We start from the raw sequence: 27,327 nt of genomic DNA, 5'->3' as shown, positions 1-27,327 counted from the left end.
AGCCGCCATCACAGTCGCGGCCTCGTCATCACAACCGACTTGCCTGACCGGTCCATGTCCTCAAGGCCATCAAGGACACGGGGCGGCTCGTGCCGACGATGGGTTAATTAACCGGTCGTAGGAACGGCCCATGACCACCGCCACCTTGAGCGCATGGCTCAATGAGACGGTTAGTTTTATATTATTATCACTTCATTGTTTAGCCTCGTGACTCAACGCGCTACACTTGACAAACCGGTTTAACCGGTTTAATCTCGAGTGACAGAAACCTGGATTGGAACCCAGGATGCCGGCTGTGCTGGCCCAGTGTCTCAGACGCGGAATTAGCTCCCGAAGACAGCCAGCCACCTTCGAACGATGATGACGATTATTTTATTATTCTTTGTTACGCTTGTCGACCCGGGAAGGCCCGAGTCTCACGACTCGTTTTCTGGAGGGCCCCCGTCAGGTTATCAGAGTGGGGGGGGGGGGGGCGATGACTGCTGTGTATAATACCTAATTAGTAATTCTGCAGTGTGATTTGTTTTATTTGGCAACTTTTGGACTATGACGCCGGCACGCAACGGCCCGCTCTCTTGAACTGGCATCACGGGATCTTGAATGTCCACTGCGCGTGAAGCAGATGGCGCGTGGTGTATTTTAAACAGTCAGAAGTAACCAGGGGGCTAGGCTGCCGCCGCTGGCTTCGACCCACGAGCCTCTGCAAACTAGCGGCGAACACGCGAGTGCGGGGCCAGGCTTCTGCAAGCAGGCGGCGATGACCGCCGTGTCGATTCCAATTGAGTATTTTGCGGTGTCGTTTTTTTGGTTTTTATTCGGCTATGGTGAACCACGACGCTGGAACACAGTGGGGCCTACTCTTGTGAATGGCGTCACAGGATCCGTAACGAAGCAGACGGCGCGTGGTGCCTTAGGGCGATTGCACCCACCGCAGCATTCGCCAGAGGTACAATGCATCTGCCCTGCAGCGCCTGGCCTCTGTTATGAGGAGATGAGCCATTTTAAGTAGGTCTGGTCTCATCTTTCCCATCGTGATATTTTTGACAGTTTTCCGCTTACAGTTGATCATTATTTCAACCGAAACCTTGAAATTTTCCTAACTCGAAACGGCTACTCATGTAACAAGGTAAATGCGCAGCCCTGCAATTTCTGGCTCACGCCACTGCTGGCAGAAGGCCCACCCCCCCCGCTAAGAGGAAGCTCTAGAGATCTCCTGCTGCTGTGTGCGCACACACGAACAGCTCTGGCGCACGGGGAGAGTGGGAGCATTCCTCTAATTCGTCCTCCTCTGCCCTCTTCCCATTAAGAATAAAGAGACGCACGCTGATTGATGGTTTCTCCGCTAGTACAACGTTTACAAAAATAAACGACCAGATGTAACAAAAACCAGTTGCCTAAGAGCACACAACATTCAGCGGGGCACAGACTCCTAAAAAAAAAGTATTTTCTTTTTCAGGTCACGATGGATGCATTGGTTTTAGGTGATATCCCGGACAAACTTGATGAATTAAAATCTGATGGTGCATGAAGCCGGCTTATGTTAAGTGCACTACGATTAAGTGGATGAAAAAGTGCATTGTTAAAACCGAAAAGGTTTTCCGATGGACTTAGGATTATTATTTTCAAGATGTACCTCAACTGTGCAAGCGAGCATCGATTATTAATTCACAGGCAACACACCGATGTGCCGAAAGTAGAAAGTGTTCAATGAGCGCGTACTCCAAATCGCTCGGGCACATGGCGATTAACTACAACACTGCAGAGCAAAAAGACCAGGAGTGCGCGAAGAAGGGCGGAGGAGAGATGAATATTTGGAACAATACTGGAAAAACCGAAAGAGGACCACGTGGATCAGATAACCATACGCGGGTTAAAGACATCGTTGGGAAGAGTCGAGATAAGCGTGTAAGGCTTTGGGGCAGGACGCGTCACAGGCAAAAAGGGACGGTGGCCGATGGTGAAGGACGAAGATGGGGCCATGGAACGCGTCTGAGAGGCTGTCGGCCGCGGAGTTGTGAGCGACGGAACTGGATCGCGCGCGCGTGACAACAGCGGATTGTAACATTGCAGGGATCCTGGGATATGACGGAAGATTGGGGAGGCCTTCACCCATTGGAGGATTGATCGTTGCAAACGATGCGTACATGATATGCCCGTTACATTTCGGCGAAGGGAGTGAGCATAATACAAATGAGATAGTGGAAAGGAGACAAAAGAGAAGAGATTCTTGAGACGAATGGCAACCCACAATCTTTGACGACTACCCAAGACGCGCGTGCACGCATGCATACACACATGTGTACACGTGTACACGCATGTGTACACATGCGTGAACACGTGGGACACTTTGGCTGGGTCACAGGGCGGCCACTCACCGGGTTTATTGAACAGGCGCCGGAGCTCAAATTCCACGTCTCCCTGTCGCTCCTCCAAGATCTGCTGTTTGGATCTGCGTACAGAAATCCCCACATTGACAGCTGAAAATACCAGAGGCAGTGGGCGCATCCCATAACGTGTAAAAAGCCGGAGCCGCACGTGCACGCGCATACGACTAAACGAGCACTACCAGATGGTGACGCAAACGTGTAAACCACAAAGTGGTTCCGTTTTCCTGTCGCTTGGAGGGGGCTGGGCGCCCCCTGCCGAAGGCTACATTTTTCTACAGTCCCAAGTCAAAACACGTCGGCACAAAAATCGCGCAACTACACGATGGGCATTGCAGCCGTTCCTCGTACACACGGGAGGGGGGCAGACCGCACGGCAGCCAAAAAACAGATCGCATCGCCGCTCATTCTGTCTTTACGTCTGCTCAAGGTTGGTTTGACATTCACCGTGGTGATCCGCCATCTCCCCGAGCTGCTGGATGGGTCTCCCTTTAAACAACACGGTTGATGCTGCATGCCGACTGGGAAGCTCCTCCAGCTTGCCATGTGCGGTACAAAAATAAAGTGAACGCGTCCATGTAAAACGCAGGGCCCTTGCGAGCCCGGTGCTCTTGAACAGACAGACCCACTGTGCACCCCCCCCCCCCCCCCCACCTCATCAGGCCCGCATGGAATAAGCAGCCCTTCCTGCACCGCATCGCCGGAGGGAACCGCCGGAGGGAACCGCCAAGAGGGCAATCGCTAATCTTAATAACGAGTCCTGCAGACGGCGACAAGCAAAGAGCAACCAGTTGTGGGGGGGGGGGGTGGGGCCCCCCACCCCGCACGGCGGGTATACTCACATGTAGATGAGCTCAGATTCCTGGCGCAGAAGCAGGTGCTTCTCGTGGATCAACTTGAACCAGTCTGTGATCATCGGATTCTCGCCCTCCTCTGCAAAGACAAAGATCCACCACCCCGCCCATCGCGCGGTGTTTTCAGACAAGAGCCGTTGGTGAGAGCATGTTAAGGTTGGAATTGGCGCGCGAGTGGGTGGTGTGGCCGGAAAAAAAAACCGCACCGTACCCGCTACTCATTTAAGGCCGAGTCGGCCTAAGGGTGGACCAGGACCACTAATGTTGGCTGTGGCCTGGAAACAGACTCAATTTGCCGGGGTTCGTCGTGCGCTTAAGAACACAGTGAATAAGTTGGAGTCGACGTAACCTCTCCACGGTGGGTTCCACCCAATTACAGCGGCCAATTGGGAGGCTGCTGTAACAAAAGACAATGCGTTAATTACAGGAGGCGATACTACAAGTGGCCATTCAAGAGAAAGACTGCGGTTCTGTGTTGTGGCACGGGGCACATTACACAATCACACCCAGTTCACATGGCACATTCGGGCAGAACACAAACAAACAGTCTGGCGGCTGAAGCTGGTTTCAAACCCATGACCTTCAAACAACAGAGGCAAGGGTAAAACCCTACAATGCAGCAGCCCCCCTCCAGCTACTAGCGATTAAAAGTAGTGAAATATACGGAAGATAAAAAATAAATAAGCGTGCTCCGTTCCCCACAAATGGAAGCAACTGCCCCGCTGATACAAAACACATGTCACACATCAAAGCCGCGTCTCTCTGAACGCAGAGCGAGCAGAGCAGTGGCCACTGCGCGGATTTTCGCTCATGCCGCACAGTTCCGCGTGTGTCTGGAGCTCCCCCTCAGGGAGTCCCTTCTGCCAGCAGAGGCACGAGCGAGCAATTGCAGGGCTGTGCCTTTATCGGTGACGTACGAGATTTATCGTAGAATCGCCGCTACTCTCGTGGTTACCGACAGAGTCAGATGCCGCGAGCATGTGGTTCCCATAACCACCAGAGGTTGGGGGTACACAGCAGTGGTGGTAGGGGGGGGGGGATTCGTGGAGGAGGAAACTTTGGCTCACTGGGCTGGATTTTATTTCGTTACAAATATTTTTTCTGAGAATCGCAATCCAGTTGGAATTTTTTTCAAAGAAAATCTCGTACAGTGCTGCGGGTAACGCGGTGTCAGACGTGTGGGAGGGCGAGTTGGTAGCCGAGGTGGTGGGGAGACAGAGGTGGTGGTGGGGAGGTGCAGGGAGTCAGCGTTTGGGCGTGTTGATGAGGGTACCGCCCGGGTGAGTAAAGTTAAGGAGGCAGTCGACGGACGGCACGACCCAAAATGTGAATGGCTCTCGTACGTACATACAGTGTGTCCTCAAAGGTAAAGGGTCAAGGGACAGACAATCTTTGCTACGCAACACCGCTTGCGGACGGGCCTCCACTAGAGGGAGCTCTAGAGGGTACTTGGCCTTCTCTTCCACGCTGGCCAGATGTCTTAGGAGAAGTATAACATTTTAAAAATATATTTTTTTTTGTGGAGCGACAGATGTGTGCAGGAGTTCCACATGACAGTTCAGATCAGATTAACGTGCCAAGCAGGCGAGTGGTTTTACCACGGCTAAGAATATCACCGTTACATATAACGGGAGTAACTGTTGTATTGCCAGCCTGATGTGACATCACGTACCAAGAGAGCCATTTAGGTTTTCCTTACCGTAAAACCCCAATTAATTTTCGACAAGGTTTAACACTCGTGACAGCCCAAGTTTGGCATCTACAAGATCAGAGCCTTTCTCGCATCGCCCTTTCGGTGGGCAGAAACACCGGCACACCCACCTCCGTCCGCCTGGCGCAAGCTGGTTTCCATGGCAACGCCCTGTCGCTCCAGCCGGTCCAGCTGCCTAGCGATGCGCTCCAGCTCGCTCTGGATCTCCTCCTCTGGCACCGGCTCCCCGGACTGGACCTGTGCGCGCACACACACACACACAAGTTGGTGCCAGCTGCTCGCGAGCTAAACTAAGCCACCAATGAGCTCGCCTGGACGTGGTAGATGCGTTGTTGAAAAGTGCCGCGGAAAGCGAAAAACGCGTTAAATAAAAAAGATTAGCCCATAAATGATTTCACGGTAAAGTCTGGTGAGTCACGACGCACACACACACACGGTAAGATGGCGGGACAAATAACTGAGGGTACGCTGCCGCTTTACTGTATCTTCCTGCGTACTGTATCGCTGTACCGCTCAGCCGTGCAGGTCAAGAAAGTAGTTCGTCATCGGGCCGCATCACCGATTAGCACGGTTGGCTACGTACGGTGCGAAACAAGTTCAGCATGCATGCATTCATTCATACAGAAACCGAGTTATAACGGTGCACATTCCAGAATTGTAACAGTCATGGGTTCCGCGTTATCACGGGGCGCGATCCGCGTCGTGCAGAAAGTGTCCACGAATGGAAGAAGCGAGCTGCAGCGCAAACACGTTCCAGTGTGAACACAGCGACGTGTTAAGCGAGGACTTACCGTATTTAATAAAACACAGTTACTGAGGATGGGGCACAAAGGCCCAAAAAATCTAAACTCCCAGCATCAAATAGCAGCGATCAAAGTCATAATAAATCTCATATCCAGTGATATGTGTGTGTGTGTACACATCTGAAACAGTAACGATCAAAGTCGTAAAACATCTTATAGCCACAGTTGTATGTGTGTGTACACACATCTCACCAACATCGACAATTATCAGCATATATACCAAGTTATATACTGATTAGAAACTAAGAATATCAATTATAAACTTAAAAAAAGTCTTCTTTAGGTAAACCGGTATGCTACTTTCGTTGAGTTCAGCTCTCCTCACATACACTCTAACTTTCACCTCTTTTCACCTCTTTCATTAGTAATTCCGATCCTGGCCTGCCCCTGCATAACCGCTGCCCCTTGGTCCACACATAGGCCGGCGTGTTTTTCGATGCCGTCTCTCTCTCAACAGATACATCACGCTCAATTGGTTGGCGATGTTGTGGAACGTGACTTTCGTTTTTTTGGCCTACGTTTGATGAAACGCCTCGCTCACGGACCGATGCCTCGCTCGGTCACCCTGCTATGTGGAGAGAGAGCAATACAACCGATGGGAAGACCTATGGGGACCAATCTGCCCCCTCTTATTGCGCCCGCCACGTGCCGTTCATCATCAAGGTCATTGAGAACAGAATAATGGAAAATTTAGTGGCCAACCGATCACATGAGTAAGCTATAGGAAATGTGGGCTCACAAAGGGGGCTATAAATTACAAATAATTATGACTTTGTAATCTTACAGATGGCCGAGAGTAAAACAGCATCCCTACACTAAAGGGTTAGCCTAACCTTGGCTCGCAGCAAGCAGAAAAATACAAAATTAAAAAGCACACGGCACGTAGCTCGCTTCAACGGACAGCGAATCCAGAAGCGAACGACGCAATGCAACCTCAGGCACAAACGGAAGGGCAACGCGAGACACAGCGCTTCGTCTTCCGTACGGTGAGGGGGGGGGGGGGGGGGGGGGGGAGTTGATTGCGATGTCTGGAAGTTCACGCCAGAGCCCGGTGGCCCCGTGGACGGCGTACGCGATGACTTGTTTTCGCCACTGCCGGTGAAAGGGCTTCAACGCGTAAGAGAGGGTAAAAATTGGCCAACTCTTCCATGCTGACCAGACGTTTTTGGAAGAGGTGGGGAGCACCCACACTTTACCCCCACCACCACACGCGACCTGCCGATCGACTAAATGTTGCGGGAGCATCGGCCCGACGGATATCTGAAACGCTGCCGGCGGAATGTGGAAGCGGGCAGCGGCATCGCCGTGTGGTTCGTGATTTCAGATCGGTGACCCGCAGTCGCACTGCGAGCGATTCGTAATCGTTGCAACGGCCGCCGTGCACTATGCATGCACGTATGCAAGTTGAACTTCTTTTTGCATCGCACGTAGCTAACCGTGCCAATCGGAGGTGCGATGTTGGAACGCGGTTCAATACGCGCCGCGAAAAAAAACAAACGTGGAAGTTCTACGGCGCGAGCGGCCGAGCGGTCGCACCTTGCGTTTGATAATGGGGAAGCCGTGCCCCGGAGCCGGGGGCCGGCGCGGCTTGGGTCCGTTCCGGGATTTTCTCTGAGCCGGAGCAGCTGACGGGGAGGAGGATGTAACGAGCGGCTTCCTGTCGAAGGGATTTTCCTTGCAGATCGTCTGGGAGGGGGTCACGCGGAGGGGGGGGGGGGAGTGTGGGGGCAGCGAAAGACAAGCGAGGCCAGGACGGGGTGAGACCACAATAATGAGAAAAGCAGCGGCGTAGGCACCGACCCGTCACTCACGACGGCGGACCGAGTGGGGAAAACGCCGGCAGCTTTACGTGGCCCTCGGGACATCCGACCGAACCCCACAGCCGCTCAGACCACGTGGAAACTGACCCGCCGCCGCCGCCACATTCCTAATAAACAGCCGAATTCTGTGAAAAGTAACACGGGTTTCTCCCACTTTGTCGGGGCTGCCTAGCCTTGCAAAGGAGAACGGTACACAGCGGGGTTCCGCGGATTTCCGTGCATTTGCGCAGTGAGAACTTTTTTACAGTGCCTGCAGCTACTTTTTGCGCTTCCTACAGTAAACACATTACAGCCCCTTGTCAATCCACTGCTGGGTCGTGGGGGGCTGTTTGACCATACTTCGCCACGCTGGTCAGAGCCAGTATGGTAAGGCGGGCAGCAAAGATAGTGGGGGCTTAGAAGCACAGTACAACACTGGATTGTGCTGCACTGCCATCTGCTGCTGCTCACTACATAACCCCACAACAGCATCATCACCAGCCTATAGCAACTAGCTGTGAATGGTTGACACCCAATGAAGCACTATCCAGGCTAAGACCGGCTTAACGTCTGAGATCTGATGAGACTATAGGCACATTCCGGGGTGATTTGGTCAAAAGGATTTAAGAGTAAATACAATTGTGTCAGATTACTCAGATTACCCTGGCTCGCCAGAAGGCAGTACAGCAAGTGGACGAATTTCCATTTGTTTAAATCTGTACTGGGATAGAGCGTTGCCCCCTTGCGTGTGTATGTGTGTATGTTTTTTTTCTGGGTACTCCTGTTTCCTTCCACATGCATTATAAACACACAATGTTGTCAGACACTTAAAAAAAAGAGAACCTAATGCACCACCTGCTTGGAATAAGAGTGGCTTTCCTGGAGACACAAGTAAACCATTATATACTTTATAATTATTATGCAGAACAATGAACAGTGCAACCAGAAACACACATCGGTGAGCTGTACAGCACAACGGCGAGAGCCGACAAAGTCGTGCGCCAGGAGCAGAACTTTCATCGCGCACCACGACACGAAAAGGAGTGACGGCTTAACACGGACAGGGGCGTCCCTGACCTTCTGCTGGGCGCTGGGCGTGCCAGGAGGCTGGGGTGGCAGCCGCGTGGGGGCGGTGGCCGGGCGTGGAGGGGGCGTGTCTCCCGTCGAGTGGGCGGGGCTTGCGGCCGCGCTCAAGGTCCCATTGGCCACCAGCAGGCCGGGGGACGTGGCCGGGCGCGGAGGGGGTGTGGCCTGCGACGGTGTGGGCGGGGCGTCGCTCATGGGCGGGGCGTCGCTCGTGGGCGGGGCCCCGTCCGGCGAGTCAGCCGCTGCGGGTTTGACCTCGTGCTGCGGGATCTCGGGAGAGTCCTCTGCCGAGGGGGCGGCCGCGGCCGCGACGGGTGGCGGCGCCTCGATGGGGGCGGTGGCAGCGTCGGCCGGCGCGGACAGCGCCGGTTGCGATTGGCTGCAGGGTTTGGAGGGGCCCGCGGGCTCGGCTACACAACGAGCGACGCTCAGCGACGTCTCGGAGGCCGTGAGCGGGGGCTCTGTGGACCGGGGCCTGGGGGGGGGCGGTCCCCGTGCTAGCGAGCGTGCGGTCGGAGGTGTCGACGGCTGGGAAGAGCATCCGGGCAATCGCTTCCCTGTTGAAAAGCATAGCGAGTCACCAGGGGGCACAGGCAATTCTCAGTTACACGGAGCAACGTGGTGGAGGGGTGTCCAACATAAAACGCCGAGAATGTGAAACATGCATTTATCTTGACTTATAACTTCGTGACTGCAGGAATTCATATTCTTTGGGTCATTCTGTAAAGCCACGTAGATAGGTGTGAGAAGGTGATGCAGGGCGCTGTAAGAGGTGATGGTAGTAGTGGGCACTCCCATCACCTCTGGCAGCAACCTCCACCGTCACCAGTATGAGTGTGTCAAGCGAGCTGCAATGATTACCTGGCAGCCCTTTAATTGGTGGAAACCCACCACCAGCACCATCATTGCCCACTACTACCATCACCTCTTACACCCCCCCAATGCTGGGGCACACCGTTTTTAATCCCTTACATCAACATGAGCTACTCCGTCCATGCTGCTGACACTTGGGCTACGCCCATTTCTTAAACCTTTATAAACAGTTTGCCTTTAGAAGCCAACCCACTTTTCCTGATGACGGCCGCTTGTGTTGCGATCGAAACGTCGTAATTTTTTGTTATTTTCTTTGAAAATATCTACGTGACTTTACCAAAAGACCCAAAGAATATGCATTTATCGGAATAGAATGGGGGGGGGGGCAAGACATCCGTGTGTTTGTATTACTAGTGAGGGGCAGCTTTCAGTTAACACAATTCGCATGCAAAGACACGTTATTTATTTTGCCCGAAGCATGGCTAATCTGCAACCCGGGTAATCAGCCCACGTATAATCGAGAGTTAAATGTAACATCATAGAAGAGGATTCTTCAATCTGTCTGTGCGAAGTGTTGAACGTAACCCCGTCATTTGCGAGAGATTTCGCTACGGACTCCGGTTTAACCCACAGAGACCCAAACAGGAACAACCACGAATGCTCGTGAAACAGGGTTTTGGGACTGCGCCGGGCGTACCGGGTGCTGCAGGTGCGACCCGTTTCCGAGTCTGCGGGCTCCCGGTCGGCGTGATGCGGTACCAAGGGTGGTCGGCCACTTTGAGGTTCCCCGTCTCCCCGTCCTCCTGCGAGCTCACGCCGACCTCGCCCGTGGCGAGGTCGGATCCGCTTCCCAAACCTTCCGACCCCGTCCCCGCGTCCCCATTTTCGGCGGCCGCCTCGCTGTGTTCGGACTTGTCCGTTTCCTTGCCGGTCCCCTTCTCGTCGCCTTTATCATCGTCGTCGTCCTCCTCGAAAGGGTTGTACCACGAGGCCTCTTGCCTCTTGTCCTCGCGTCGGAGTCGCGCCTCGCCGGACGGCTCCGGGTTGCGCTCCGACCCCGCCGCCGGTGGGCGCGCGGCGCGAAACGAAGCGGGTTTCCCGGGAAGGGCCGGCTTGGGGCTCCTGACGCCAGCGTTGAGGCCAGGTGGGCGCGGAGGAGGAGGGGGCGGCGCGGGCCGCTTGCGGGACTCGGCCCCCACCAGGGACAACCACGGCGGGGAGATGGGCGCCGCCACGCTGCGGGGTCGCGGCACGGGAAGCGCCGCCGTCGAACCTGAACGTACACAGAAAATTTCGATTTAAAGCTTTCGTGACTGCAGGGACGCTGTCTTTCCGACAGCCCTGTTCTTCACCTGAGGACGGCTGCTTGCGTTGTGGCCGAAACGTCGTGAGAATTTTATTATGTTTTATTTTTATTCTTTTATTATTTGCCTTCTATGTGACTTTACCGAAAGAACCAAGAAGATAGACAGAAAACACGCGTGAAGGCGGCGCTCGCGCTAACGCGCTGCATCTGCTCCCCTCGCCGATCGATTGTGCGCCGATCTGCTCGGTGGGAGGTCGCAGTCCAGGGTCACACGGCCACAGTTTTGACCCTGGGGGTGTCCTACTAGCGAATGGTTCCCCGTGGTTGTTGGTTAGAATACAGATAAGTTACACTGCGCTGATGTTAAATTAAATCTACGCAACTACCCGCCACCGACTACAGTCAACGGCACAATCAACAATTATATCTACTTACTGAAGGGAGAGGAAAAAAAAGCAAGACTCAAAAACAGCAGGATTTTTGTATAAAATGTGGTGCGTGTCTTGTAGCTGTTTCAAAACACGCCGGGACTGTTTGGCAGACACCACGACACCCACAGTGGCAGTGCCCCACAGACTGAAATTCCCCTCTGCCAGATACCCGTGCTGCCAACTTCTCGGCTCCTAATTACTCCCAGGGTCAAGACCTTCACCTTATACTCTGCCTATGCATGAATGTCTCATCTATATCTTTTTTTTTTACGAGCAAAAATAATGATAAAGGATCGAAGCGAATAAATGGCCTCTTGTTTTCCCCAGGATGCACGTCCCCACTGCGTGTGTGCAGCTTCTGGGGACGCGTTGGCAGTTAAGCGCGACGTTCATCTGAACCGTACAAGGCACTGTATGTCTACAATGCACACAACCCTGGTTTAGACCACCAAGATCATTCTAGGCATCCAGCAGAACAACCTTGGTTGCCAAGATAATAATGAAAAACCATTTCGTACATTAATCTAATTATTATTATTCCAGCCTGCAGGCATTTTTCTGCCCTAATGCGTGTCTCTCGATTTGCAGCCGAAGCCCCAAAACCATTTACCTGTTTGTTCCGCCGCGTGGCCCCGTGGTTTTGGCACAGGCCGCGTGCCGGGGGACGGCGTCTCTGTGTTCCTCCTGGGGGCGGGGGTGGGGACGGAGGCGTGCCCGTGGCCTTCCGCGGCGCCCTCCCCTTCGCTCCTCTCCTCCGCCGCCGAACGGTTCTGTTCGGCCGTGCCGGAATCGGCCTCGCCGCTCGACGCCTCGGGAAAACCGCCAGACGTCTCTCCGTCGGATCGCCGTCATCTCCGGTCCGCCGGGTGTGGCGGCCTTGTCCTCGGCGGGCGGCGTGCTGCGATCACCCGCCTCGCCCCCCTTTTCTCGTCCCGCTGCCGCGGCAAACGATCTTCCGCATGCCTCCTCTAACCCTTGGGCGTCCGGCTCGCTGGCCAGCGATGCCTGCACTCCATTCACGGTGGGGGGGTGGTGGTAGTGGTGGTGGTGCTCTCCGCCTCCTTGCCTCCGACGCCCTCCTCCCCTCCGCTCCGTTCTCCTCTACCATCGCCGTTAAAGCGGCAAGCGCTTTCTGGGTCCGTCGGAGACTCCGCTCTGGTGTGGGAAGGCCACTCCGAGCCGTGGTTTTGGGATAATTCTGCTCCTTCGGGGCCACGGGTGTCAGCCAGACCATCGGGACGAGGCCGGCTCGGGTCCACGTCTACCTTGCTGCCGCTGCTGCTGCTGCTGCTGCTCCTCATCTCGGCGTCTTTGGTCTCCGATGTGGGATCCGATTTGGGATCCGATTTGGGGCCTGAGTCGAGGGACTTGACGTCGGCGGGTGGTTGAGGCGGTCGGGGTGGGCGGACAGACGGCGGCCGCCGGGACAGGTGGCTGGGCGTGCGGTGGTGCGTGCACACGAAGGTCCCGGGGTCTGCGCCCATCTTGTAAGTGCCGGGCAGCAGCGTGTTACAGCAGTCCTTGCACCTGCACACAAAAAAAGAGGCAGAGATTTGTCAGCTGAGGCCCGCCCACACTGCTGTGGCAAGGAGTCATTAACTATAAATATTCAATGCATGCAATGCATATTTATAGTTTAGTTTTCTGTCTTTCCTCACACCTCCGATTAGCATGGTTGGCTACGTACAGTGCAAAAGAAGTTCCACATACATTACATACATATGCGAAAAGCACTCCAACCTCCATTTAAAACCGACGTTTACTATAAAGGTGATGCTAATGATGAAATTAGAGATATTGCACTAATACAATGGGTGACGGCACAGGTGGTTGAGATGAATGCTGGAGTGGCAGTCAAAGGAGAGAAAACGCCTGAGAGGACATCCACCCCGGAGATGGAGCAATGAAATCAGCTCGCGTGCAAGAGTTAAATGGACCACTGCATCTTGGGACGGTGAGAGATTACAGCAGCATGAGGGGGCGTTTATCCAGCAATTGACAAGCCATGGCTATAGAAGATGATGATGATGATGATGAAAAACACTTTCACCAGCGAGCATTTTATAGCCAGCGCACACACAAATAGCACCACGCTTGATCACGCAAATACACGAGCACTCCCGTTTGAAGCTGAACGTTTATAGCACGCAGCACATACATGGCAACGGAGGAACATGTGTCGGACTCAGCAAAGTCAAACAAGTGACGGTACGAACATCGACTATAAGAGGCAAAGTTGAGGCCAGAGGTCGCAAACGGGTTTTGATTCCTTACCCGTACCCGTACCCGGACGCACCAGGGTCGCAAACGGGTACCCGTACCTGGCTGGGTACGGGTACCCGTTCCCTACCCGTACCCTACCCGAAATGAGTGACAAACGGTTATTCACCAGTGACTCACGGCCTACCCGTACCCGTACCCGGCCGCACCAGGGTCGCAAACGGGTACCCGTACCTGGCTGGGTACGGGTAGCCGGGTATCGGGTAGGGTACGGGTATCGGGTACCCGGTTGCGACCTCTGGTTGAGGCCCTTCAAATCTTTGCTCTCGTCACTGCATGTGTAAGGCCCTCCTCCCCTGCAGGGAGCTCTGGACAGCCCTTCTAGAGGGTATTTTTCCAAGCTGTCCAGACATCTTGGAAGAGCTGGGAGTACCCATACACAATCACACAATCATGTGTGAGTGTATCACACACAATCATGCGTCACACACAATCATGCGTCACACACAATCATGTGCGACTACCCACCTTACCTAGGGTTGCCACCTTGGAGGTACAAAAATCCAGGACGTATCAGATATCTCACAAGACCAGAAGAGGGGAGAACTACCCGTGAATGCAACTACTGAGATGTGTGTTCTTAGGGAACTGACAATAACAGGCACTTTTCACGTTGCTGACATTTGATCAGGACACGGGATGTAAAAAAAAAAACTGTTGCAAAGATGTAGTGAATGATATACGCTAATTGCGGATCTTGTGTACATTACGACATATGTTAGTAATCGCCAGATCACAAAAACCCTGGCTGAGATCAACAACTCACTACACTTGACGAACTGCTTTAATCACGAATGGCTGGAACCTGGATTGGAACCCAAGTTATCAGAGGTGCTGCCTCTGTCTGAGACGTCGTATTTAGCTCCCAAATTCAGCCAGCAAACCACCTGTGACGATTATTATTACTATTATTACACCTGTTTACCCACGACTCGTTTTCTGGAGGGTCCTGTCAAGCCATCAGAGTACAGGGGCGATGACTGCTGTGTATAATACCAACTTAGTAATTTTGGACTATGACCCTGGCATGCAACGGCCCGCGCGCTTGCGAAATTGGCGTCACGGCATCTTTAACGTCCGCTGCGCGTTAAGCAGACGGCGCGTCGTGTATTTTAAACGGTCAGAAAATAACCAGGGCTGCCGCCGCTGGCTTCCAGCGAACGCGCCAGCGCTGGGCCACCGCGTCAACGCCCGCGATGGTGAGAGCGCCGCCCACGGCGGCTCCGCTACCTGAAGCAGTTGCGGTGGTAGAGCTTTCCGTCGACAAGATAGCGCTGCACCAGGTGCACGTGGCGCTGGCACAGGCAGCAGGTGCTGGAGCTGGGGCCCGCGCTGCTGCTGCTGTTGCTGCTGCTGGTGCTGGTTCCTCCCTCCGACGCTGGCCCCACCTAAACACAGAAATAAGGACAAGGATCTCCCATATACCCGTCACCATACTGTTGGGGCAAGTACTGAGAGCAAGCACCGATGAAGGACGGTACGGCGCGCACGAGGGGGTCACACATACACAGTTTCATCATCAGACGTGATCATTATAATGTTGGATGAAAGCCTCTGATCTTATCCACAGCTGGGAACTGGACTGTGGTTATCGGGTTCAAAGATAAACACACACACACAAGGGGTTCATCGCCAAGCTAAATGGGCATCACGATGTTACCGTGGCCATGTCAGTCCTGGCATAACCGCCACAACACCATCACGTGATGGGAGCCAGAAAAACACTTCCCTTTCAAATGCCGACCAATGCAGTCTGGCAGTGGAGCAAGCGCCAGCGGCAGACCTTTAATGGACAACCACGTGTGGGTTAAAAACTTAAATATAACTCCATATATCAGTTTCCAAAAAAAACTGCTGAATAGAAATTAGAAGCATTTTCTGCAGCAGAATTTTTTTTTTAATAAAATATAAATAAATCACCGCACAGTGGCCGTCGCTCACGCGAGGGTGAATGGACACAGGGTTCATTGTGAGGGGTCACAGAGGAGCCACAAGGAGCCAGGAGACTCTGGATCACTAGCCGACGTGAGCGGAATGACCGCCTTCATCCCTCGCCGCTGCGAGGGGGAGCCCAAGGCGGACCCCGCCAATGAAGCAATGAAGGGGCTCATTGAACGTGGGCACCGCGACGCGCACACAATCCCGTCTCACCTGAAAGCGAGTAACTAATAACAGGCCGCACTCCCTCGTGGCACAGCACCGAGGCACAGAACAAAAACCTCCGTCCACCACACTCCCTGGACTATTCATTCAGGCCTCTCGTTTGCCATTAACAAAATACAGCGAAGCCTCGCCCCGACTGTACTTTCGGTGCCATGTCACGAGACAAATCATCTGTGAGGATCTCTCACAGAGCAGTGATAGAGACCAACCCATGCGAGCGTGTGGCACAGAGCTATCTTTGAGAAATGTCAGGACCGCTTAGTGGAGGGGACCCACTGTCCCACCTGTTCTGCTCCAGACAGCAATGTTTGTCTCGTGCTTTTTGCGTTTAGTTTGTTGTCCTTCCTTCGCACCTCCGATTACCACGGTTGGCTATGTACTGTGCAAAACAAGTTCAACATACATACAGACATGCCAGCACAAACCGAAATCTGTCCTTCTCATAGCTGAAAGGTGATGTGTTAATGCGCAGTCATTGGTAGCTAGCCTGAGCCCATCAACTCACGACCCTTGAACCGCCGGGTGTCATCACAGGCGGCTGGGCTGCAGTGGAACCGATGATCTCAGCGGTGCCGACTCAGTGCTCTTGACCTTCGAGCGACCCGGCCCCCCTCCCATGATGTAACCCTTCCAATGGCAGATTCACGTGTTGGTAAAACGGCCGAAACACTTTGGCTTTGGCGATTTGTCTCAATGTTGGCAATTGGAGACACTGGCAATTTTTTTTCACGAGAAAAAAACAGGATGAAAACGAACATTTCGCAGCAAGTGAAATCTGGCCTCGAGTATTTCGTAAGGAACGTGCCGTGCGCATGTGCGTGCTGTGCGTGCTGTGCGCGCTGTGCGTGGGAGCTGTACCACGATCGTCGTCGCCCCCTCCTCCGTCGCGTCCCGGATCGGTTTGAGCGACGGCGACGTGGCGACGCGGGCACCAGGCTCACAGCTTCCCAGTGCTGAGCGGGCGACAAACAAAGACACAGGTCCCCTTTACAGACGCACGGAATGTTGAGGGATAGTGTTGTTCGCAAGCGCTTATGAAGGCCGGCATGAATCACAAGGAGGTGGTGGGGCTAGTACCATTCCCAGCCACCTTTGTCTTCCCAGAAGTAACGTTTTACACACCTTACCAGGTAGCCATTTACGGGTAATTAAACCTAGCAGAGGCCCAGGGCCGATTCAGATATTCGTTACTGATGTTAGCCATGAACGGGAGTGGCCGCGCTCGCAGCCAAGTGCGCTCACCACTACACTCCCGCTCCCCGCATCCCACACACAAAGCCCACAGGAACCGTGGAAAACAAACGTTGACAACAAGGATGCCACAGTCTCCTGCCCTCACTCTTAACCTCCGCCAACAACAGCTCGCACACAGAGGCTCCACCACGACTAGTGAGTGACCTCCACGCTCCAGTAAACAGCGGTTACACGCGCTGGCAGCGGAGCCAGGTGTGGCTACAGGCACGTGGCAGACCTGAAACAACTCCCACACCGAACCAAGGCCACAGGGCAACCCCGACCCTGGCCTCACACTCTCCTAGCTCACTCCTCCTCCTCATACACACTCTCTCACACACTGACCACCTTGCACTCACCTTCACACGTACATCCTCCTCCCCCTCACACATACTCCCCTCAAACTCAACAACTCTCCCTCCACACTCTGCACACTTATCCCCTCACACGCACTTTGCCGCATAGAATTTTCATTCAATGTAAATAACCGATTCTCACGTTCGCCATCAAATGCGTGCAGTGTATTTTGAAGACGCACCCTACCTCCTCCACCTGTTCAATTAATTTCCTCGATCCAAGGTCCCGGTTAGATTCTAGAAATCAATTGGGATCGCCCCCCCCTCCATCTTCCCCCCCAAACTGTGGTGAACGGAGTGCCTCTCGCGGCTGCAGGGTTCGCACGAACCACTTACACTCACGCCTTACAAACGAATCGGCAACCACAAATTCACACAGGCGTACAATTCGGTGCACGCGTCGCGGAGCGAAATAACAATAATTTATTTGAATCCATGACTCGACGTGTCGGTGTAGGGCCACAGGCTCCGGGCGCAACGTGGCCAGCGACGGAGAGGCAGTTTCGAGAATATCAAGGGCGAAAAAATGGGGTGTACAGTTCGTACTGTACTAGGGTCAGGTTTCCCGTTGTTGTTTTTCTTTTTCCTCCTCGGGAGCCGCCGGAATTCCCGCTCGTCACATGACGTCGCACATGCCCGCCACATGCGCTGCGCGGAGCCAGGCACGCGCTCGTTATTCGTTCGCAACCACCGCTGCGCCAGCTCGGCATTCAGCGGCGCTCGTTAAGGCCGCCAACGCTGCCAGGGTGGTGCTGTAAATCAGACGCGGGCTCGCTATAAATCGTGACCGAGATCAGTAAACAGCTTCCTACACACACGCCTAAGTACATGCGTGCACTGCGTACGGACTAAACATGGCATGACTTAAATAGGCACCAGTGATTGTATGCGCTGTCTCGATTTGGTGGGGGCGGGGGAGGGGGTGGAATCGATGCGATTAAATTTTATCGTTGCTTCTCGTCTCCTCGTTCGTATCGTCCACATTGCTTATAATGGTTTTTATGTCGGCGGTATGGAAAAAAACCCCAACAAATACGTAAAGGTAAACAAATTCCATTCACCGAATCGTCCTAGAATCGTAACAGTTGTTCACATCGCCCACGGAGTCAATCGGTACAAGCCCCGTTTACCCAGCATGCTACCTGCTCGGAAACCGAGCAGGGTTGAGCAGAGCTATGCACGCACACGTGTACACCGAGCTCGCGCATTGCAGGCCCGGGGCCACGCTACGCATTGCCGCTACGCGTTGGGCGCGCGTCCGCCGCGATGGGACGACGACGCACCCGTCTGCTTGCCGCAGAAGTAGTTGTGGTACTGCGACACGTAGGTGAGTACGCTGAGCCGGTCGGGCACCGCCATGTTCACCATGTCGCTCGGGTCGAGCAGCGCCGGGATGCCCAGCTCCCGCTCCGCAACCTCAAAAGCCTGCGCAGCAACACCAGCGGCACACGCGCGCATCAACACACACACAGGCACACGCGCACACTCACAACCAGCAGCACACACGCACACTCATGCTTACAACTGGCGGCATACACACACACATATACTTGCAACCAACGGCATACACGCGTGTACTTTAAGAAATGCCGCACAGAGTCAAGTGATGGAGAGGGGTGGTGAGCACGTGGCGTGTGACATTTCGAGATGACGCCGCGCGTAATGAAGCCATTAAATTGTTTTCCGCGTCGGTTTTTTGTCGCCAAGTTTTGCCGTTGAGTTAAAGTCTCAAGCGGCCAACGCAATTTTACGCGAGGAGCATTCATTTACATTTGGATCACGGTCACCAGATTCATCTTCGGCATAATTTTGTGCAAACAGACACACGGACATAACGGACGCATTTACGTTTTCAACCCCAGCTGGAAAACGATTACAAGACAAAAAAAAGTGAATTCTCTTAATCGATTCGCGGTGGGGGATAGCGGCGGCGGAGGACAGTTCCGTAGGCCGAGTTCGCTGGCACCGGTTCAGACAAGGCCCCTCGGGGCCTCCAGTCTCAAACTGGAGGGGCGGCCGCACAGAGGGCTTACACAATCGACCGCCACGGCCACTGGAATTTGTGAGAGGAGGCGAGGTGGACAAGTACGGCACGGTGGGCAGTCCACGCACGAGGCACACACAGGCGGCATTGCGGTAGGGAACGTGGTGGCACAACACTGATGGAAACAATCCCAGTGTGGGCCATGCAGCAGTCCCCCCCCACACCCGCCACCTCTCCCCACCCCCCCCGGGTGTGCACGAGCTGACATACCAGCTTGTTGTTTTCATAAACATTGTCCTTGTCCAGCGAGTCAAAATCTCTGGAAGGGAAACACAAAGACACACACACACACGTGAGTGTTTTAGAACATTTGAAATAACAACTCCCCAGCTCAACTGTGAGAATGCAAAAAGCTCTCAACAGACGGCTTCACTCCGTGACGTAAGCTAATGAGTGTGCAGGCGGTGCAACTGCACCGGGGCCCACGGATAAGAAGAATCGAAGTGCCAGACAATGAAGAGGGGGGGGATGGTGGGGGTAAGAAATTAGACTGTGGCCCGTTCCCATTTCATTCCTGGAAGCAGCACGACTTCTTTCTGTAAAAAAAAGAGCTTCATAGCTCATCGGATTGTTGCGGGATAAGTAAAGATTCAGATTTTTTCGTATGGCAATCTGAAATTGTGTGTTATTAAGCCAGGAGGCTATGAAGCCATTCAATAACCTGTGTGGAGGCTTGCTTGGATGTCAGCGAGGCTGCCCCAAAAACCGGCAAAGGAGAGTCATTAACTTTTGGCATTCCACAAAAAAAGCCTTAAAAGCACGACTTCGGTGACCCCCGCCCCCCTCTCTCGACGAAGCTTACAGTCTCAGATTCACACGTACGTACGAAGCTGCCAAGGTGTAAAACTGCCCAGGGGACACGCGGAAAAGGCATGCGACCCCCCGAACTCGCACAGCAGGGAGCTCGCGAAGAAACACAAACTGAAGCCACCTGTTTCCACCCGCCAAGCCGTTGTCGTCGTCGCGACGGCTTTAATGGACTCATCAATGAGGGCTAAAGGAGGCTCAGCGTGAGGTGTGAACTTATTTATCTCGCGCCTGGCTTCACACGGAAACAGCGTGCTAGGCAGACAGCCCAGTGCGGGAGGGGGGGTGTCAGATCGCCTTGCTACGGCTGGCCACCGTGCCGTGACGCCATTGCCAAACCGTCATAAAATATCACGACAATAATTCGCACCCTCTTTGTCTATCCACTGCTGGATGAGGATCTCCCAACGCCGTGTCAAGAGCAATGTGCGGAGGCAACAAAAGAACCAAGTGAAATTAATATACAATTTTAAAAAAACACATCGCAATTCATTGTCGTTTTTAAGAAATACTGTCGATCTACTGTTGGATGAAGGCCTCCCAAAGCCATTGACCGGTCAAGTGGATGATATTGTTTAACCACACTTCACCATGCTTGGCAGTGCAGGTTGGTGAAGGGAGGAGCGGTGTAGGATCAGGACTGGTTCTGTTGCGATATCGCTCGCCACCGATGTTAACCGTATCCCATAATTGAACTCAGGTCGCAAAGTTCATAAGCTCATCGCACGAAGCACTCTGCCACTACCATGATTGACCTGATTATGATTCTCACAGTCAACAAAACATATCGCTCGGTGTGCTTTCCACTGCACAATCTGTACCACAGCTCACCACCAGAAATGTCTTATTTGATAATAATCTAAGATTAGCACCACAACAAGTATGTGGGCGTCTGCATGTTTGCGATCCGGGACACGAAAATCAGTGGCACGCTACAGAAAATTTTGAGCATTTTTCGTATAACTCCAAAAGCAGGTTTTTTTTTACAACCCGAGCGCTGACTCAGCAGCACCCAGCCTCCTCGGCAACACGTGCTGTCATTTATAAACATGATGACACACTGCGGGTAGAATGCTTCCTCCCGTGGCGAAAAGCCGGCCTGGTGTCAAAGAGACGACTGTCTTCTTGGTTCTTTCGGTAAAGTCACGTAGAATGTAAATAATAAAATAATAAAAATAAAACATTATAAAATAATTCTCACGACGTTTTGGCCACAACGCAAGCAGCCGTCCTCAGGTGAAGAACAGGTCTATCGAAAAGACAGAGTCTGAATGACACACCCCAGGCTTGGAGCGTCTATTTAAGCTGGGATGGAGGGGGAAGAGCGCTCGTCCCCACGTCTCGCTCTGGCAGGCCCAAGCGCCCACACCGCTCGCTCGGTTTAAACGCCACCTTATCGGCCCTCGTTACTCCGTGGAATAACGTTGCAATCAAATATGGATTCATATGCAGCGTGTATCTGCGACGGCGTAGAAACAGTGGGGAGTTTGATTTTCAAAATTTAGTCGATCGGTCCATAGACTCTAACGAGACCCACAGACTCACAAAGAAGTCCACAGACTCACGCACTGAGCCATCAACTCGGAAGATTGACATGCAAAACAACGTGGATTTACATCGATTCAAAGTGCGCCTGCATACCAAGACGCTGTACAGACACAGCAGGTTTATTTATTATATATATACATTTCAGAGAGAGAGGCAGTGAGTCATAGGCAAGGGAGAAGCGGAAGGTCTTGAGACTGGACTTAAACCGGGGCTGAGAGTCGAGTCAACGGCACAGATGGCCGGGCAGAGGAAGTTCCAGACCCTGTGCGGAGTGGAGGAAAATGAGCGAGCTCCCACTGAGCGTGGCGCTCAAGCCAACTCAGCCTACGCAAATGAAACAAATGTCGGCAAGTGAACGCGACAGTGTAACAAGTTCGTGAGCGACATCAGAAGCGGTCATCCCCCCCCACCCCCCGTCGCAGTCCACCTTCATACATCAGCACCAACCGGCATGACGTTCAAATAGCCCCACATGATCCACGCGACATGGGGAGGCCTTCGTTCCAGCAGCGGATAGGCAATGGGTAAAGGGCTGCTAATTTTAATCACTTTAATCATAAAGGAGGCAGCAACGCAAAGAACGAGATAGTTCAACACGAGCAACAAGCCCCCTACAACAAGTTACTACTCCAACCACTTCATGTCCCAACAGCAACGCCCACTGCTGCACCCAACTCTTGACCCGAAATATCTCAGCATTTGCAGGCTTCCCCACCCTGGATTATCCAGGTGAACACAACTACCAGCGGCGGCGGCAGTGGCATCTCGCGGTTGGCACTGATCCAAATGTAAGGAATAAAATGGGCCCCACCACCTACCTCCCCCCCATCATAGACAGACCGCCAGGGTCCCTCCGGCCCGTGGGCCCCGGTGCAGTTGCATCGCCTGCACACTTCTCGACAGCTACGCCACTGCACTGGCGTAAGCACGATTGCCAATAACCGCGATTCGATTTTCTTACGGTCTCTGGTGCCAACGCGGTACCTGAACAAAGTTTTTCACATTCACGTATCCATTGCAGTTAGTGGCGTTAATTCGAGTAAAGATTGTGCGCTCAATCAATTAAGACGACGAAGGGACATTTATACGCCCTTTCAAACAAGCTCATCATCCCTACCCACGAAATGGGCCAGAAATGCAACTTACATTCTGTTGCACAATGCAGTGAATTTAATTCGCAGTAAGCTACATGTGACCGCTTCCACGCGATTAGAGTTATAACCAAGAACGCACCGCAGAACACACAAAGCGTCAATAATCACAGCACACGGGCACCCGCGGCGGCCACGAAAGAGAAACAATTGCGTTGTTGAACAACGGTAAGCTACTCGACTTATACAAATACTTGACTTAAAGCTTTCGTGACTGCAGGAATACATATTCTATGGATCTTTCGGTAAAGCCACGTAGATAGAAAAGTAATAAAAAAATATCACGACGTCGTGATATTAGATTATACAAATACATTTTATTTCGATAGATTCACAGGCCTTTGTTAATCCACTGCTGGATGAGTGCATCCCCCCATGGTGGGTTGGTCATGGAATTATGTGTTTTTTACCACACTTCACCACACTGGGCAGTGCGGGTTTTGTTGAAGTTTTGAAAACCGAGATGTGATTTTTGTTTGCACTCCATAATTATAATGGTTAACGAAAATTAATGAAAATTAACAACCCTACTGAGTTTGCTTAATTACCTGGCCATAGCCATAGTCATGGCCAGGTAATCAAACTCGACTCACCGTGTTAATAACACCGTGCGAGATAACCACCGCGCCAACGTTCCAGCCCTTTGCATGAGAATAAGCAGAGTTATTTCTCCTAGTTATGAGCACGGTTGGCTACGTACAGCGCGAAAGAAGTTCAACAAACATGATGAAAATGCCAGCGAAAAGAGGACTGACATACCTCGCACAGCCCAGGAAACACCTCTTCATTGCGTCCTTCACGCTCGGCCCCACGCAAGAGAATCTGAAGATGGCTTATAGCCGTTCGGCGATGTGGTCGTTTAGGCAGGAGAGCGCGTAAATATATATGCACGGACTCTACAGATATAAATATACATGTGTATGCATAAGCACCAGCCGGATAGAGCCAGCCAACCGAGGCACGGCACGGCAGCTATTTTAATATTTGGGCTTGACAGGTGGAGAAATGGGGGGCCCTCGTGTCGAAGCTCGAGACGTAGCGGAGGAGATGGATATGGAACCGTAGATGTAATCCAAGGTTGTAATCCGTCGATGTAATCAGGTAGACGTAATCCAAGTGCCCGCTCACCCACCCGCCCTTTCGCGGCATCTCACGCTGTCACCAACACTTAACGCCTCAAGTCACCGCCCTCGTGTTTACTCAATAAGTGACGGAGTGGAGGGGGGCTAGTGGCTAGAGCACATGGCTACGCGCGGTATGCAATGCAATCAGGCCTTCGTTTTCTCACTGAATGTCGTCTGCGTCGCTGGCAGAATGGAGTAGACATTTTCTTGGGCATGCTCCATAAAAAGGCTATCAAACCATTGCCCATCACCCCCCTTCTAACCATGTGTCTTGCCCAAGCCAACCTACTTTTATTAATAGTTAATAATAATAACGAATGTACAGTAGATAATCGATTATCCGGCTTCCAACATTATCCTCCATCACAGCTGATGGGGAGTTGGATTCAGACTATGAATAACCACCTCCAATTCTACACCACGCCTATCATCACCCCATGCAGAATCTTCGAAATTGGAGTGGTAAGTACTGGACAGTAAATACCGTTAACTTTTTTACAGTAAGGTGTTTATTATTGTCAATTTTTATGTTTATTTATGCCAATTCCATCTAGCAAACAAATTTAAAAGACGCAACACCTGAAACGTGTTATATAAGAATGTGCAAAAAATAAGCTATTTTAAACGCTGTTGTGATTATCTGGCGTTTTTTAGAATCCGGCAACCCCTTCCCCTGTAAGCTGCCGGATAATAAATCATCTATTGTCTTGTAATTATTGCAGGAAAGACAGACTGATTCGTCGATCTCTTTCTCAGGAGGGTCCAGCATTGAGTTTTTATTAATGAGTGACTATACATGTGGGAGGAATCCAGAGAAAACCCTCGTGCGTGGAGGGGGGCAACACTCTATCCCCGTATAGATGTAAACAGATGGAGATTAGTCCATTTGCTGTATGGCCTTCTCCTGGTGAGCCAGGCACCTCAATGAGTTCTCCCGGCCATGTCCCGCTTGGAAGATATTTTCAATTGTTCAGCGAATTTTCTAAATAAAAATGTATTTAGTAAATATTAGGATAATTTCCAAGGCGGGGTGAGCTATGAAACTGCATGAAGTAAAAAAGAAATACGTGAACATAAACACGTAGCAGAAGATGAGTCAGACATGGTAACAACATTTCTCCAAAGTGATTCATCGCAACGTTACAAGATGTTTCTCCAAAAACTGTATTCCAGAAACCGACGATCATAAAATGGAGACAACATTATCGATATCATATTTGCTGATGACATGGTCATTATGACATCCAACGGAAATTTATCACAGATAATTCTTTAATAAAACTTAACAAAGAAGGTTGCAAAGTTCGCTGCTTGTTGCAGACGTTCACGGTTCAATTCCAGCATCTGCCCTGATCATTACTAGGGGTAGAATAGCTGTAATACTACGCCCTGTCTGCCCCTCTCACAGTGGACGTTGAATAACCCTCGACGTCAATCGCACGGGTAGCCCGCCGCATCCTGGCGTCACGCTCCAAATTGACCATTTCAAAAACTACCTGCAAATAACGAAATTGAGATCACAAGCACAGCAGCACATCATCGCCCCCTTACTGGCAGAATAATGCCCCAGTGGTCACTCTTGCAATGTATCTTGAATTCTCATTCGGTTAAACAAAATACTGTATACAATCAAACAAAAGAACATTGATCTCTGTCGACGGGCCATGTGTGGAAGTGAGTGGGTACAAGAGGTCACGAGGAGTGATCTCGGGTCTGCGATATCTCCTTCATCTCTATACCGACGGTGTTCTCTGCCACGTTGGGGGAGGGGGGGGCAGGCATAGCCCTGCACGATTTCTGAATGACCACTTTGTCTCATGCTATGACACCATAGCACAGATGGAATAAAATTTAAACATTAACAACAGAAAAAATCGAATTAAGTAAATATAATAATTAAAGTATATTAGCCCCTTCTTGGGGAAAAAAATGTGTTTTTAAAGATTTGCTCATCAGCCAACTCACTCCTAATGGCAAGTACTCATTAACGGCTAAATATAAATTATTAGTACTTTACCCATTTTATAGCGATATGTATATATATATTACAGGGTCATCTCAATCCACTGCTAGATGGAGGTCACGTTGTATCAGCTATTGGGGGTTGTTTGACCATTGCGTTGTTTAAGCGGGAGAGAGCCCAAGACCGGGACAGATATCATCACCCGGCGATTGATGCGAGGCAGGACCAGGAATCAAAATCAGATTCCCAGGTTCACAGTTGAGGGCGCAAACCACGACGCCATCACATCCTCCTCCTCCTCCTCCTCCTCACTCTTCTTTACCCAGATACAGTGCGTTAAACTGGAACAGGACCACCCCCTCTGCCACCATCCCACGTGAAATTCTTTCACTTGCCCAAACAATAGTTGAGCACTACGGTTCCAAAGAAATGTGACGGCTCTATTAAAAAAAAATACGCTCTATTAGTTATCCACAGGATATTAAATACTGTACGCAGCTACGGTATTAAGAGGAGCAGCGCCATAACTCGGCCGCGTTGGAAAAACACCGCAACGCTCTCCTGTGGGGGTCACACGCACAAACACGCAGCAAAACACCACGCTTGAGTAACAAGGTAAAAGCGCAGCCCTGCAATTGCTTGACGGGGAAGGGCCCCTCCAACTACGGGCAGCTCGAGAGGCTATAGGGCCCACGCTTCTACACCGACCCAGACGCCCTGGAAGAGGTGGGCATAACCCGCACTTTACCCCACCACACGTGACTTTGCCGATCGACTACCTTGTGGCGGTACCCGTTTATCCCGCTGGCTGGATGGAGGACGAGCGGAGATTTAAGAAACTTGTTCCATTGTTGTTACTGCCATGCCAGGAGATCAATTCAAAACCTGGCGACCTCTTGACCTCTGGATTGAAAATCACCACGACAGCATCCCCAGCGTGATTAAAAATACATGATTTTCATATTCGCAAGGGTGCTAAACTGCCAAAGTGATGAATCATCAGCCAGTGTCAGCCAGTGGCTATCCACTGCCGGATGAAAGCCTCGCCACGCCGACGCCATCCCTCGCAGTTCAGTGCTGCTGCTACCACCACGTAATGCATCCAGGTAATAAATTCACCTGGCCAAACTTCACCGATAGAAACGTTTTGGCAACCACCCTCGCACGTGACTCCACCGCAGAACAACCACCCACCGGCACGGCAACACTCATTGCAGCTTAATGGCGTCAGCCGTGCGAGCGCAACAGTTGGATGATTTCTTTCTGCCATTGGCCAGCTACAAAGGATGAGCTTTCCGCTCGCTTGACGAGTTACTGGGCCCTGCTTTTACGGTGCGATGGGGCTGATGATGATGAGGCCGATGGCATCGCCAATTCCCACCCATCACCTCCTGTCCAGCAGCAGATGTGGGCAAATAGAGATTGAGACTTTCCCTCCCCCCACCCTTATTTCCGTGTTATTTGAAGTCGG

At 52.1% G+C, this 27,327-nt stretch overlaps 1 protein-coding gene across 1 annotated transcript in view; it reads right to left on the bottom strand.

The window, feature by feature from the left end:
* LOC133346015 (MICAL-like protein 1) overlaps positions 1 to 27,327 on the bottom strand; it is a 40,437-nt gene that overhangs the window by 4,960 nt on the left and 8,150 nt on the right. The window contains 13 exon segments of the mRNA XM_061557266.1: positions 2,376 to 2,449; positions 3,227 to 3,317; positions 5,060 to 5,186; positions 7,289 to 7,438; positions 8,629 to 9,194; positions 10,148 to 10,723; positions 11,798 to 12,029; positions 12,031 to 12,222; positions 12,225 to 12,714; positions 14,698 to 14,855; positions 16,489 to 16,583; positions 18,503 to 18,644; positions 19,474 to 19,522. Of these exon segments, the coding sequence (XP_061413250.1) occupies positions 2,376 to 2,449; positions 3,227 to 3,317; positions 5,060 to 5,186; positions 7,289 to 7,438; positions 8,629 to 9,194; positions 10,148 to 10,723; positions 11,798 to 12,029; positions 12,031 to 12,222; positions 12,225 to 12,714; positions 14,698 to 14,855; positions 16,489 to 16,583; positions 18,503 to 18,644; positions 19,474 to 19,522 (2,942 nt within the window).

The sequence above is a fragment of the Lethenteron reissneri genome, chromosome 3 (genome assembly GCF_015708825.2).
Source record: "Lethenteron reissneri isolate LAM-NWPU_2019-01 chromosome 3, ASM1570882v1, whole genome shotgun sequence".
NCBI lineage: Eukaryota > Metazoa > Chordata > Hyperoartia > Petromyzontiformes > Petromyzontidae > Lethenteron > Lethenteron reissneri.
This window is presented reverse-complemented; position numbering and strand designations above follow the sequence as displayed.